The sequence below is a fragment of the Lycorma delicatula genome, chromosome 11 (assembly GCF_047948215.1).
Source record: "Lycorma delicatula isolate Av1 chromosome 11, ASM4794821v1, whole genome shotgun sequence".
NCBI lineage: Eukaryota > Metazoa > Arthropoda > Insecta > Hemiptera > Fulgoridae > Lycorma > Lycorma delicatula.
The window spans coordinates 42,034,926-42,048,590 of NC_134465.1; the positions used below are offsets into that span (position 1 = coordinate 42,034,926).

A 13,665-nucleotide genomic window follows, 5' to 3' on the forward strand; every position below is an offset into this window, starting at 1 on the left:
GAGTATAAATGAAGTGTAATCTTGTACATTCTCAGTTCGACCGTTCCTGAGATGTGTGGTTAATTGAAACCCAACCACCAAAGAACACCGGTATCCACGATCTAGTATTCAAATCCGTGTAAAAATATCTGGCTTTACTAGGACTTGAACGCTGGAACTCTCGACTTCCAAATCAGCTGATTTGGGAAGACGCGTTCACCACTAGACCATCCCGGTGGGTTATACCGGTATGTACTATTTGATTAAAACAATTTATTAAAACATAAATGGATTTTATTTAGGTTAATCCTTAATTGATTGTTTTCTATTTAAAATTTAATCAGGTTGATGTAACTCGTCAGCTGGGCCAGACCTAATGAAACTAAAAACACAATTTTATAAGCCTACAGCATTTTTGAAGTTGAATAACTAAAAAACCATCAATTTTAGAAAAAAAGTCTGAGATAAAATTTTATTTTTTTTTTTCAAAGAATTCTATTTTGCAATAAAAAATATAGGTTCGTATTTAAAAAGACTAAATTGACCTTGCTTGAAATGACCTTTATTTGACCTTGAAAAATAGGTTGTGAACGTATTGAAATAGAAAAACTTTAATAGGAAACATTTTTTTCCTAAAATATGTAGTTTTTGAGATATAGATGTCTCAATTTAAATGGACCACCCGGTATACTTGAGAAACCGTATTATTTCCTTATAAAACTGTTTTTAATGTTTTTTTTTTTTTCAGGTTTGGTTTCAAAATAGAAGAGCAAAATTTAGGAAACAAGAAAGATTGGCTCAACAAAAAGCATCATCTGGTAGTGGTACTTCAGGTGCTGATACAACAACAATAAAAAGCGAAGCGAAGTCATCGAAAGATTTAAAGCCTCCTACGCCATCATCGCCTAATACTGTATCCGCCCAGGACGTAAAACCAATCAACGGAACTGGTAAGTAAAACTTTATTACATATATATGTATTTTATTTTATTAATTAAAAAAAAAATTATAATAATAAACATTAATAATGTATTGCGATAGTATAATATTATTATGTTAATTTATTAGACAAAATTAAATTTCACCCGACGTTTAGCGATTTTTTTTGTCTTCAGTGATTTGACTGGTTTGAAGCACCTCTCCAAGATTCGCTATCTAGTGCTAGTCGTTTCATTTCAGTATACCCTCTACATCCTACATTCCTAACAATTTGTTTTACATATTCCAAACGTGGTCTGCCTTCACAATTTTTTCCTTCTACCTGTCCTTCCAATATTGAAGCGACTATTCCAGGATTCCTTAATATATGTGGCCTATAAGTCTGTCTCTACTTTTAACTATATTTTTCTAAATGCTTCTTTCTTCATCGATTTGCCGCAACACCTCTTCATTTATCACTTTATCCACTCATCTGATTTTTAACATTCTCCTATAGCACCGCATTTCAAAAGCTTCTAATCTTTTCTTCTCAGGTACTCCGATCGTCCAAGTTTCACTTCCATATAAAGCGACACTCCAAACATATACTTTCACAAATCTTTTCCTGACATTTAAATTAATTTTTCATGTAAACAAATTATATTTCTGACTGAAGCCTCGTTTCGTCTTTGCTATTCGGCATTTTATGTCGCTCCTGCTTCGTTCATCTTTAGTAATTCTACTTCGGTATGCGACTCTCAATAATAGCCACTGTTTCACTCTTGCGAATAACTTTTTTCGCAGTCGTGGATAAATAGTTAACATACGATAGTACTATTTAAAAATATGTTAATAAAAAGAAGGTTTTTGAATATTTTATTTACAATTTCATTCCTCGAATAGCGTAAGGTGCCGTTAATGGAACGTCTAAATACGTCAATATTTATATGTAATATTGATTTTACTTTCTTTTTCCTGTTTAGCCCCTGGTAACTACCGTTCAGATAATACTTCAGAGGATGATATGTACGAGTGTAAATATGTATGAGTAGTCTTGTACATTCTCAGTTTGACCATTCCTGAGATGTGTGGTTAACTGAAGCCCAACCACCAAAGAACACCGGTATCCACGATATAGTATTCCAATCCGTGTAAAAATAACTGGTTTTACTAAGACTTGAACGCTGGAACTCTCGACTTCCAAATCAGCTGATTTGCGAAGACGTGTTGACCACAACACTAACCCGGTGGGTAATATTGATTTTACTAATCCAATAGTAATTCTGAACAAAGTCTCCAAAGTCTTACTGCATGACAATTGGGCGTTTCAAAGAATTTGGCAAGATGGTTTCCAAATTTATAAAGACGGTTGTACTTTTGGCAATACGTTTCGATCATTAGATTTGGTTATTTGGGCGACCCCATTCTTTTATTATTCAAAAATTATTTAATCCCATGTTTTTCAATAAGCCAAGATGATTTTCGTAAAGAAAGTGTTATTTCATAAGTATTTTTCATTAACATTAATGAATTTTATAAAAATTTTAAAAAAATGTTAATATTTTGTTACTTCAAAATGTAAATAACATATTTCTTTTTTAGCGCACACATTATTTTACACATTTCAAATAAAAGCGTACATAATTATTTTTATTTTAAACTATTTAGTCATCATTTCCTGATACAATAAAAAAAATTGTAACAAGTTTGTGTATAATCTAAAATACATGATCAATTATAATCCTCTGTCATAAATAAAATTATTGAATTGAGCGATAGATAATTTTCAACAACGAATAAGAAAGAGTATACAAACAAGTGACTAGAAAAAATTAATAATGAAAATTTTGAAAATAAAATCTGAACACATAACTTCCTTATAAGCCTAATAAATAACATTTACAATTTTTTAAAAAATAGAAGGTACATAAAATTTTATTTCATTAAAAACTTCTGATATTTTTTCACACTTTATTTTATTATTGAATTATTATTCATCGTAAATTTTTTTTACAATGAGAGGTTAATGATTTTATTAATAAATCAATATATTTAAATTAAAAAAAAAAGTCATGAAATCTGATTCAAACCGATGTTCCTTCCCCTAAGATCCAAATATTTCATTAATTAAAATTTTATTTGGCTATAACTCTGGAACCAATAAAAATAAGTATCACTTATATATCGTTGAAAGTCTCTGAATGAGGGCTTATAACTGCAGATAAGAAAAAGTCCAAAATCCAATTTTTTGGGGTGATTTTGGGATTTTTAGGTTCAGTCGATTGCAATCAAAAGGGGAGGTGCGCAACTAAATGTTACAACAATTCTAAATCCAAAATTTACATCCTACGGCTAATCTTTTTTGAATTATGTAAAATTTGATTTTTATTGGATTTATTTACATCATTATTTTTAGAATTAAGTTCTCTACAAGTTTTGTTAATAAATTTTACGCATTTGTTAGTCATTTAACAAAATTATTGTATTGCAAACAAAAAAAAAACTTTTTTCAGACGACAGATTTTTCAGTTTTATTTCGGATACCACAAACAAAAACTACTGGAGATAGAGTTCTGAAACCTATTTTATTCAATGTTTCACTTCAAAAACCATAGGAAAACATCATTTGCTACTCAATTAAATTTCTAAGAATTTCAGTACGACCTCATTTCACTGGGGGCAGCTGAATTCCGGACGAAATTTTTCGCTAGCCGTAACTCGTTAATGAAGCGTTTCCAAATCTGTGATTGTTTGAACGTTTTTTCCTTATTTTGATGAGAGGAATACACCTTTGAAGTATGTCGGTTTCCTCGTTGGACACTCTATATAATGCTATTTTAGTTTTCTGTAACAACTATAACAATACACTTCACAATATATAACACTATACTTCACAGTACACTGTACAATATATAACGTACACTTCATATGAAAATTAATTTAAAATAAGAAATTGTCAAATATTGTGTTTTTTTTACGATAAAAGAATGTTTTTTTCCTTTTAAAACTAACCGTGAAGTAAAAAAATTATTTGTTTGTTTTTGGTTTTTTTCAAAATTTTCCTACAGAAAGATTAAAAATGATAATAGTATTTAATTTATGGTAGAAAGAAATTGGGGAAAAAAGTAAAATAATAATAATAAAAAGGAGTAAAACAAGTGGAATAAGAAGGGTAAAAGAAGAAGAAGCATGACGAGTGGCTGGTGGCTGTTAAGGGGTAGTTCAGAAAACGACGGGGGGTTTGGTTTACAAGGGATATTGAAAGAAGACAGTAGATATAAAAGAAAGAGAGAAAACGGACGGGAGACCTAGTAAAGAGGGAGAGGTTATATGCTCTCTAGCACATGTGTGTCCCAGAAACAGAGCTAAACAGTTGACACTAATGGAAATGAACGACCATTGCAGAGCAATTTTCTAGATTAAACGTCACTGTCGGTGGAGTGAGTGTTTTGGAAAAGGGGGATGACGCGGCGGACGGCGGGCGGACGGTGACCGGGCGGAGTGAAACAGCATTCGCGGGGGGGAAGGTTCAGGGAAGGTTCGAAAAAGAGAGAATGAGTACGGTGGTAGAAACCGTAGGGTGGCAAACGTAGGTTATATCGGTAGAGTATAGCAACAGATATCGCTGCGGGAAAAAATGATCGAACTTAGATGGACTTATTCCTGAATTATGGCTCTATGACTATGAGGTTGTTGGGAGAAAATGCCAACGCTGCCTCTTTCTTATATATATATATATATATATATATATATAAGAAAGAGGCATATATATATATGTATATATATAGTGTGTGTATGTTTTTGGTGTGTGTGTTTGTAATAGAGAAAACAACCGGCAACGCATCTTTCGTGCCAAACACTGTAGGTACAACTTCATCTGTAGGTATGTGTTTGTGTTTCGTTTCGGCTACCTAAAACACAGTCACTCCTCCCTCTTATTCCGTACCTTACCCTTACTTCTCAAAGTAAACCCATAGTAAATTACACGAAACACGGACAGATGAGCTAACAACTCTCTTTTTTTTCACTTTTCTTACTCAGTTTTATAAATTACTACCAATTTTTCTTATTCCGAAATCAGTTTCTTCTCTCATCTCAAAGGAAATAAAATAAAAGAACAAATAAAGACAGGTTGGCCAGCTTTATTTATATAAATAACTTAAGTTTTATTTTTTATTTAAATTATTAGTATAATAAATTAAATTATAAATATTATTTTATTAACAAAAAAACTTTTTATAAATTATATTAACAAATAAATATTTTTACGATTATAAACTTCCAATTTTCTATATTAGTTTTTATTAAAGAAAAAATAAACGCAAAACTTAATTCAACCGATATGTTTTTTATCAACTTCGTAATCAAATAGCACACTATCCAACGTGCCTAAAATGATAGGCATTGATACTCGATTGCATAGTATGTATGCACTCTTACGAAGAATGCATCACTTTTTCTACGGCTGAGAAAATATTGGGATTACTGATTTAAACCCAATTTGCAAATAAAAATTGATTTCAACCAAAGAAAAGTACCCAACATGCGATAAATTATCTTATCGGCTCCATATTAAATAACTTTAAGGATAATAAAAAAAAAGTATCAGTTTTTTTAGATCTAACGAAAACCGTCTCGCATTCAAAGCCGCTACAAAAATTAAATAGATAGGAAATACACGGCTTACCTCGTAAATTATTTACAAGTTACTTAAACAACAGATCGAAAATACTTATGATCGACAACTATACCGGCATAAAACAGTTGACTGAATAAAGCCTACCACAAGAATCAATATTATCTCCTAAGTTATTCTTAATGTACATAAATTACTTTCTAAAACTAAAAATAAAAAAATTTATAATATCTTTGGTTGATGACTCTGTCTTGATTTTCACGGGCTCCTCATGGGTTGTAAGATCAGCTGAAAAATGTTTTAAGGTTCTCAAAGCTTGGTTTGACAAACATCTACTAACCATAAATGTTAAAAAAAGCGTGTTTATAACAATTTTTTTCTACTTTTTACTTCACGTCTGCGTCCCAAATTAGAAAATTAAAAAAATAAAATATCTCGGCGTCTGGATAGACCCTCACCTTAAATGGGACGCGCATATTAATAATACGTACAAAGGAATTAAACACTTAATCCTTAAATTCTACCAAATTAATAAACTAAAAAATAACAGTATCACTAGACTTATATTTTTAGCGTATATCCGACCGTTATTGCAGTTTGGAATAAAACGTATGCGCTTCAAAAACGCTTCTTAAAAGCACCCTTAAATAGGCCCAGACTTTATCCTACAGCTGATCTATTTAACGCGTTAACAATGAGATAGCTCTACGTCAAAAGCATTGTTTTATATATTAGAAAAAATATAAACCTTTTTAATGCCGGCAATTCATTGTATAATCTGAGGCCATCTTGTTATCACCTTTATAATTACCTATCGGCCCGCAGAAGACATTCCACGTATATTTTTGCTAAACTAATAAATTTTATTCCTGCTAAATTTATGTATAGCAGGGCGAAAAAAACGCTTAAAGAAATAGAATAATGGATAATCACAAATTATGTGTACTAATTACTATTCTAAACATGTTCTTGCCATCCTGTCTAATCGATTCACTTAGTTAATTTTTTAATCTATCTTTATAATATTTTGGTGTTTTATATAAAATCCTAACGAAAATAAATCCAAATCCAAACTTAGAAATGCAAATTTATTACGGGTAAATTTTTAATTTGTAATTATTATAATAAAAGCGTACAACAATATTAATATTATTTATAGGATTTTCATATTCTTGATATTACTAAATTAAATCTAAAATTTAATTCAGAGATACGTGTGTTCATTTGTTATAGTTTTCTAAAATAATAAATTAAAATTTTAATTGTTCTCAATCTACTCGTATATTTTAAAAACCTTTATTTATTTATGTAAGAATTTTAATTTTTTTTAAATAGTTTTAATTTGTATATACCTTTTTGTATAAAGTGGCTCATACTTGCGCACAGTTTATCCTTTGCAGGTATTATATTTCCTAATTATAACAGGTGATTCAAAGAAACGGGAAATTTTGAAAGTTGTGTTAGTAGCCGTGAGCAATTGGTACCACTTGATAAGTGGCGCCAGCCTCTCTAACCTAACCTGCCATTTAGTTGTCATTGATCCTTGGAGTGGTGCGCAACGTGCATTTGCTATCAAAGCGTTTTACAAAAACAAATGACAGTGTGGAGGGAGCGCGTAGAGAATTTCGCCGTCATTTTAATCTGGGACGGCACGACCGTGTTCCATCAATGCATGCAATTAAAACATGGATATCTAATTTTGAGGAAACCGGTTCGGCAATGAAAATGAAACCTCCAGGCCGTGAGCGAACCGTGCGTACACCACAGAATGTTCAAGCTTTACAAGATGCTGTCACACGAAGTCCACATCGGTCAATCCGTCGTCTCTCAGCATCTTTACAATCGCATAGTTCAAGTGTTCGAAGAATATTAGTGAAGGACTTGCAATTCCATCCATACAAGTTGCAGATTGTCCAGCAACTGAAACCGAACGATGCAGTTGTGCGAGCACGATTCTGTAATGTAATGCTTCAGAAGATAAATGATAACGAATAGATAATGTTAATGAATAGATAATGTTCAAGAACTGTGGATGTCAGACGAAGCGCATTTCCACCTCAATGGATTTGTTAAAAAGCAAAATTTCAGATACTGGGCACAAAAAAATCCTACGCAGCTACACCAGCGTCCGTTGCACAGCCAGAAAGTGACCGTGTGGTGTGCTATGTCATCTTACGGTGTTATAGGTTCTTGTTTTTTTGAGGATGACAGCGGTCTTGCGATTACAGTGACGTCGGCTCGTTACGTAGCCGTGCTTGAAACCTTTGTTGTGGAACAACAAAAGAGATTTCCACCGATTCTTAACACAGCCTGGTTTCAACAAAACGGAGCAACGTCACATACTGCACGAATATCGATGGCAGCTGTACGCCGATTGTTTGGAAAACGTGTCATTTCACGAAATGGTGACATTAGATGGCCTCCCAGATCGCCTGATCTCTCAGCTTGCGATTATTTTTTGTGGGATCACCTTAAAAGCAAAGTGTTCCACAGTAGACCTGCTACAACGGAAGAACTGAAGGCAAAGATCCGAGAAGCAACTGCGGAAATTCCAGTTATGATGTTACGTCAAACCACGAACAATTTAACGAAGAGACTTCGTGAATCTTTACGTAGAAGAGGAGGTCACCTGCAAGATGTCATCTTTAAAAAATAAACTAAAATGTATATATCCTAAAATGGCAACAGTTGTACAATTACATGAAATAAAATTCATTTTCTAAAAAAAATTTTTCATTAACGTTATTTAATTTTTTAAATTTCCCGTTTCTTTGAATCACTCTGTATATTATAATTATTTTTTTCGTATTTTGTACAAAGGAAATAAAGGTTAATTCGTTCATTCAAACCGTTGTAATTGAAACATTATTTATGGAATATTTTTTTAATATTTCAAAATAATACATTAAACAATCATTACTCTGGAAATATGTTATTATTAGTCATAAATTCTGCCTTTTCTTTAATATCTATCGGTGTTAAAGACGTTTCTTCCTTAGAATCCGATATAATTAACAAAAGGATAAAGAGTGTAATATAGAAACTTAATTACCTATCGGTGTACTTTCAAATTAACCTCTGCTTGCTAACTAATAAATAGGATTAAAATCAAAGTAAAATAACAGCCGATTCATTAAAGAATACCAGCTTCTGATCGGTCAGTAGTTGAAAGAGTATGCTTTTTATTGATCGAACACCTGTATCAACATAAAAATTAGTTTTATAATGAGAGATTATAATACAGCCTTAGAAAAAAATATTTTATTAGCATTATTTTCTTAATATTTTTTCTCAGTTTTTAATGTTCTGATTTTATCTGTATGCAAGTTTTACTTTCCCGTTAACAGCTCTATCGCTGCTATATATCAACTATATCTTAAAGGGAAAGTATATAAATATATACATCGATAAAAAAGTTTGATTCCATTTTTGTAAGAATATAAACGTTTCACGATTACCCGAATCCAGAAAACGTCCGTAAAAAGATCCATAGAAATTTCAAGAAGATGTATGTGTATATGTTGGCCTTTTTTTCTTTTTATTAATATCTCCGGACCGGCTGTCGACATAAATTCTACTAAAACGGCTCAAAAAGTTTCCATATATATTAAGAGCATTAAATCTTTGACAAAATTAAAAACGGGTAGTATTAGCCGGTTTGAATTTTTAACTTTTAGTACGATGAAATTATATAAGTTATTTAAAATTCCAAACTTTTAAGTCGGCCGGATTAAGTCGGCATAAAAATATTCAATATTATTTTTAAACAGTTTTTCTCACATCTCAAAAATCCGTCGACAAAACAAAATGGAAATTGGTCACAAATAATTGGTAGTATATATATATATATATATATATATATACATACCCCAGTTTCGACCAGATATTTTTGACAAGGGGGAAGAAAATCATGGCACCCGTTTTTTTATTTTTTTCACCGGAAATAACTACACAGTAGTAGCACGTGAAATAATGGCATTATAGTATGACACTTTTTGATACTTACCAAACATACGAGGTGTGATCAAAAAATACGGTGAATGAATTTTTATAGTGGCAACTGCCGACGCTACATCCATATGCTGTAATTTGTTCAATAGCGTGATCAACTGAGACAGGCAGGGACAAGTTGTAACACGTTCGAGCTTGCCAGTCAGCTGCTAGAGCCGCTAGAGTGAGGTTGGGTTTATCGTGTCTGTCGCGCAACATGGATTTTGAACAACGCATTAACATTAAGTTTTGTTTTAAGTTGCAAAAGAGTGCCAAAGAAGCTCACGAAATGTTAGAATCGGTGTATGGCGATAATATGGTAACTTTGAAGACTGTGTACAAGTGGTATGAACGATTGAATGAAAACTGAAATGAGTCTGTTGAAGACGAGCAGCGTGGGGGACGTCCAGTAACCTCAAAAACAGTTGAAAATGTGCAAAAAGTGGAAACAATGGTTCGTTCAAACAGGCGAATGACTATTCGAGAGCTATCGGAAGACCTTAACATCTCGTACAGATCCGTTCAAAGCATTTTAACTAATGAATTGCAAATGAGACGAGTGAGTGCAAAATTTGTTCCCAGACTTTTAAATGATTAACAGAAGGAAAATCGTGTGTCAATTTGCACGGAGTTGAAGGGTCGTCTTCATGCAGATCCGGACTTCATGGCCAAAATTGTAATTGGAGATGAAAGTTGGTTCTATGACTATGACCTTGAGACCAAAATGCAGAGTTCCCAATGGAAAACCAGTTCATTTCCTCGCCCTAAAAAGGCACGTCAGTCAAAATTGTTTTTTTCGATAGTGAGGGCATAGTGCGATCAGAGTTCGTACCAAAGGGAACAACTGTAAACTCTGAATTTTATAAGGGTGTACTGCAGCAACGTTTGCGAAACGACTTACGAATAAAGCGACCAGAAAAATGGACCAATGGCTTCCTTCTTCACCACGACAACGCGCCTTGTCAGACCTCGCTTCTCATTCGCGAGTTTTTGGCCGAAAAATTGTTCGTGTCTGTCCACATCCGCCATACTCACCGGATTTAGCACCATGCGACTTTTGGCTCTTCCCAAAAATTAAAATTGTGGTTAAAGGAAAACGTTTTGACACCATTGCTGACATTGAGAGGGCCACAACTGAGCAGCTGAAAGCCCTTCCGAAAGATGCCTTCCAGAAATGCCTCCAATCATGGAGTCAACGTTGGGATAAGTGCATTGCTAGCCAAGGACAGTACTTTGAAGGAGATTAAATCGAATTCTATGTAACCTTATTACTTTTTTTAATAAAAAATTATTCACCATATTTTTTGATTACACCTCGTAGTTATCGATAATATATAGATATAATTTATCTATATATTGTTTATCTATATACTATATATATCGTTTTATGTAGTTATATTATACTTATCGATAAATTTTTCTTTTCTCTTTTCAGACTAAACCTGACAAAAAAAAAATATTTTTTTTTTAAATATAAATATACAAAATAAACAAAAATTCTCATTCATTACAACAATATTAAATGACAAAATGAAATCTGAATTAGGTCAGTCGAAAAATGTTCAATCTAGAAATAACGGTTATGTGGGAGATAGACCCGACTTTTTCATCTTATAATGTAGTTATTAGATACATTTACACCTAACACTATCCTTAAAGCATCAATAAAAAAGCAAAATTATATAAATATAATAAAACATACAATATAATATAATATTATATTATATATGTATATATATATATATATATATATATAATAAAAAATAAGCAGTAATAAATAAATTATTAAAATCGGTTCAGCTGTTACTGTTTTTTAATCGAACATCAGTATATATAAATACATTAATTTATATTTTAGCGTCAGTAAAATAAAACGCTTCAATAAGGGGCTTATAACTGTTTAAATAAATTAGATTATTAAAGTAGAGAACAAAAGAAAATTATGAAATAGAAGAGAAGTAATTGAAAACGAACATTTTCAGACAAACATGATGTAATGATGAAACTAATAGATATATATATCTGAGTTTTATTACTTACGTAATACCTGTCCAATAAAATATTTCATTAAAATCTCATCTGATTTTCAGATAGTCTATAATATTTTCATACGGTATTATATGTTTGATTACGATTCATAATACGTTAACATATATATATATATATATATATATATATATATATATATATATATACATACAAACTAATTTGTTTATTTATCTAAAACACTAACAATTCACAAAAAGAAACACGAATGCTATAGGTTAATGGGTTGCGTACCTGATTATTTCATGCCTGTCTGAACTGATTCAACGCACATAGACGGATCAGCCGGAACGGCGCAAGCGCATTTAACATCAACAGTCGACAAGAGCTACTGCTTTACTCAATCTATCGATTCATAACACTAGTCAGCTGAAAAAAAAAAAAACACATTTTCGTAATCTGGAATCATACATGGTGATTTCAACTAATTTTGTGGTGCTGAATTCAAAACTGTCGTCAGAATTTGTCTAATACGTCACGGTTTTTAGGTATATACAATCTATTTACCGATAAATGCGTAATCACTGTGAAATCAATATTTAAAAAAAATTATTTATTAATAATTCTGAGCAATTATTCCTCCAATCTCAATTCTTCTCATATTACAATATGTTATATTTGAGGTCAACATGAAGAGGAAACTAGAGAAAAACAGAACGTTCGTAGATACCGTAAATGAGCAGTAGAGGATAACGAAAAGGGTAATGTCCATGTTCAGTTATGAGATAACCAAATGAATATATATATATATAAATTTATAGAATAAATAAATTTAAAAGTATAAATATAATCTAACCAAACTTAACTTACGCTCGCTTCGCTCGCTAGTCATGATTAACGAGCGTAGGTTAAGTTTGGTTAGATTAAATTTGTAATTATATTGGTAACGTGCCAGCAAATTTTTTCTCTTGTATCGTCTTCATATTTACCTTTGATATAACATATTGCAATATGCGAAAAATTGAGGTTGGGGGAATAATCGCTCAGAAATACCAAATTATTATTTTTGTGTGTATTAATTTAAAATTTGTTAATTTTTTATTTATTTAAACACATATAAATTAAATACATCAGTACAATTTTAAAATAACAGTTTTAAAGTTTAGATCACTGAAATCTTCACCTTTAATTTTAATAAAATACAAGTATGCTGTCCAACGTTTTTGCTCGTACGTTTGATCGGTTTCTGTAAAAAAAAACCAAGAATAATCACCTGTCATTCCAGGATTCCATCTTCCTTAGTACCGATGTTATACGGTCAGAATATGCTGATGAAAACGCTCTCCTTCCTCATCGCTGACAAAGCCTGAATTTTTTAGAAAAAAGTTTAGGTTGGAAAGTAGGAAAAAAATTTTTATTGACATCCTACATCCTAAACTTTTACAGTTTTCTAACAACTTATTAACCAAAAAAAAAACAGTTTTCATCTTTTTTATTTCCTAAAAAACCACTGAAAACGTCTTTGAAGGACTTCCACGCAGCTAGTTCACATTCGATAAGTTTATCGACAAAAGTTGAGTCCTTAAGCGACTCAAACCTTGGTCCACGTTAGTCTAGCGCCTTTACAAAAATTTTCATGAATCCGAGTTTTATGTGTAGTAACGGCAGTATGATTTTACCGCTCTCAATTAATGATAAATAATTTAAATTTATGCTTTTCATTTCATGTTCTAAACGTAGTAATTTTTTTTCTGATTTCCGCGCTGTTGTAGTCTAGACCCCAGAAGTTCAGACTGCTGCTTCGATAACTTTAAATCGTGAACTAAATCATTAAGTTCGTGTTGTCGAATTAAATGAGGAGATTTGTCATCAGATTCAGGAAAAAATTCTTCAGTATTCTCTACATTACCCACCGGGTTGGTTTAGTGGTGAACGCGTCTTCCCAAATCAGCTGATTTGGAAGTCGAGAATTCCAGCGTTCAATTCCTAGTAAAGCCCAATTATTTTTAACGGATTTGAATATTAGATCGTGGATACCGGTGTTCTTTGGTAGTTGGGTTTCAATTAATCTCACATCTCAGGAATGGTCGAACTGAGAATGTAAAAGACTACACTTCATTTACACTCATACATATCATCCTCATTTATCCTCTGAA

The 13,665-nt window shown here is 31.9% G+C and overlaps 1 protein-coding gene across 1 annotated transcript in view; it reads left to right on the top strand.

The window, feature by feature from the left end:
• Nucleotides 1-13,665, top strand: part of LOC142332437 (uncharacterized) — a 207,401-nt gene that overhangs the window by 176,130 nt on the left and 17,606 nt on the right. The window contains exon 3 of the mRNA XM_075378882.1: nucleotides 728-929. Coding sequence (XP_075234997.1) covers nucleotides 728-929 — 202 coding nt within the window. The remainder of the gene's footprint in view (nucleotides 1-727; nucleotides 930-13,665) is intronic.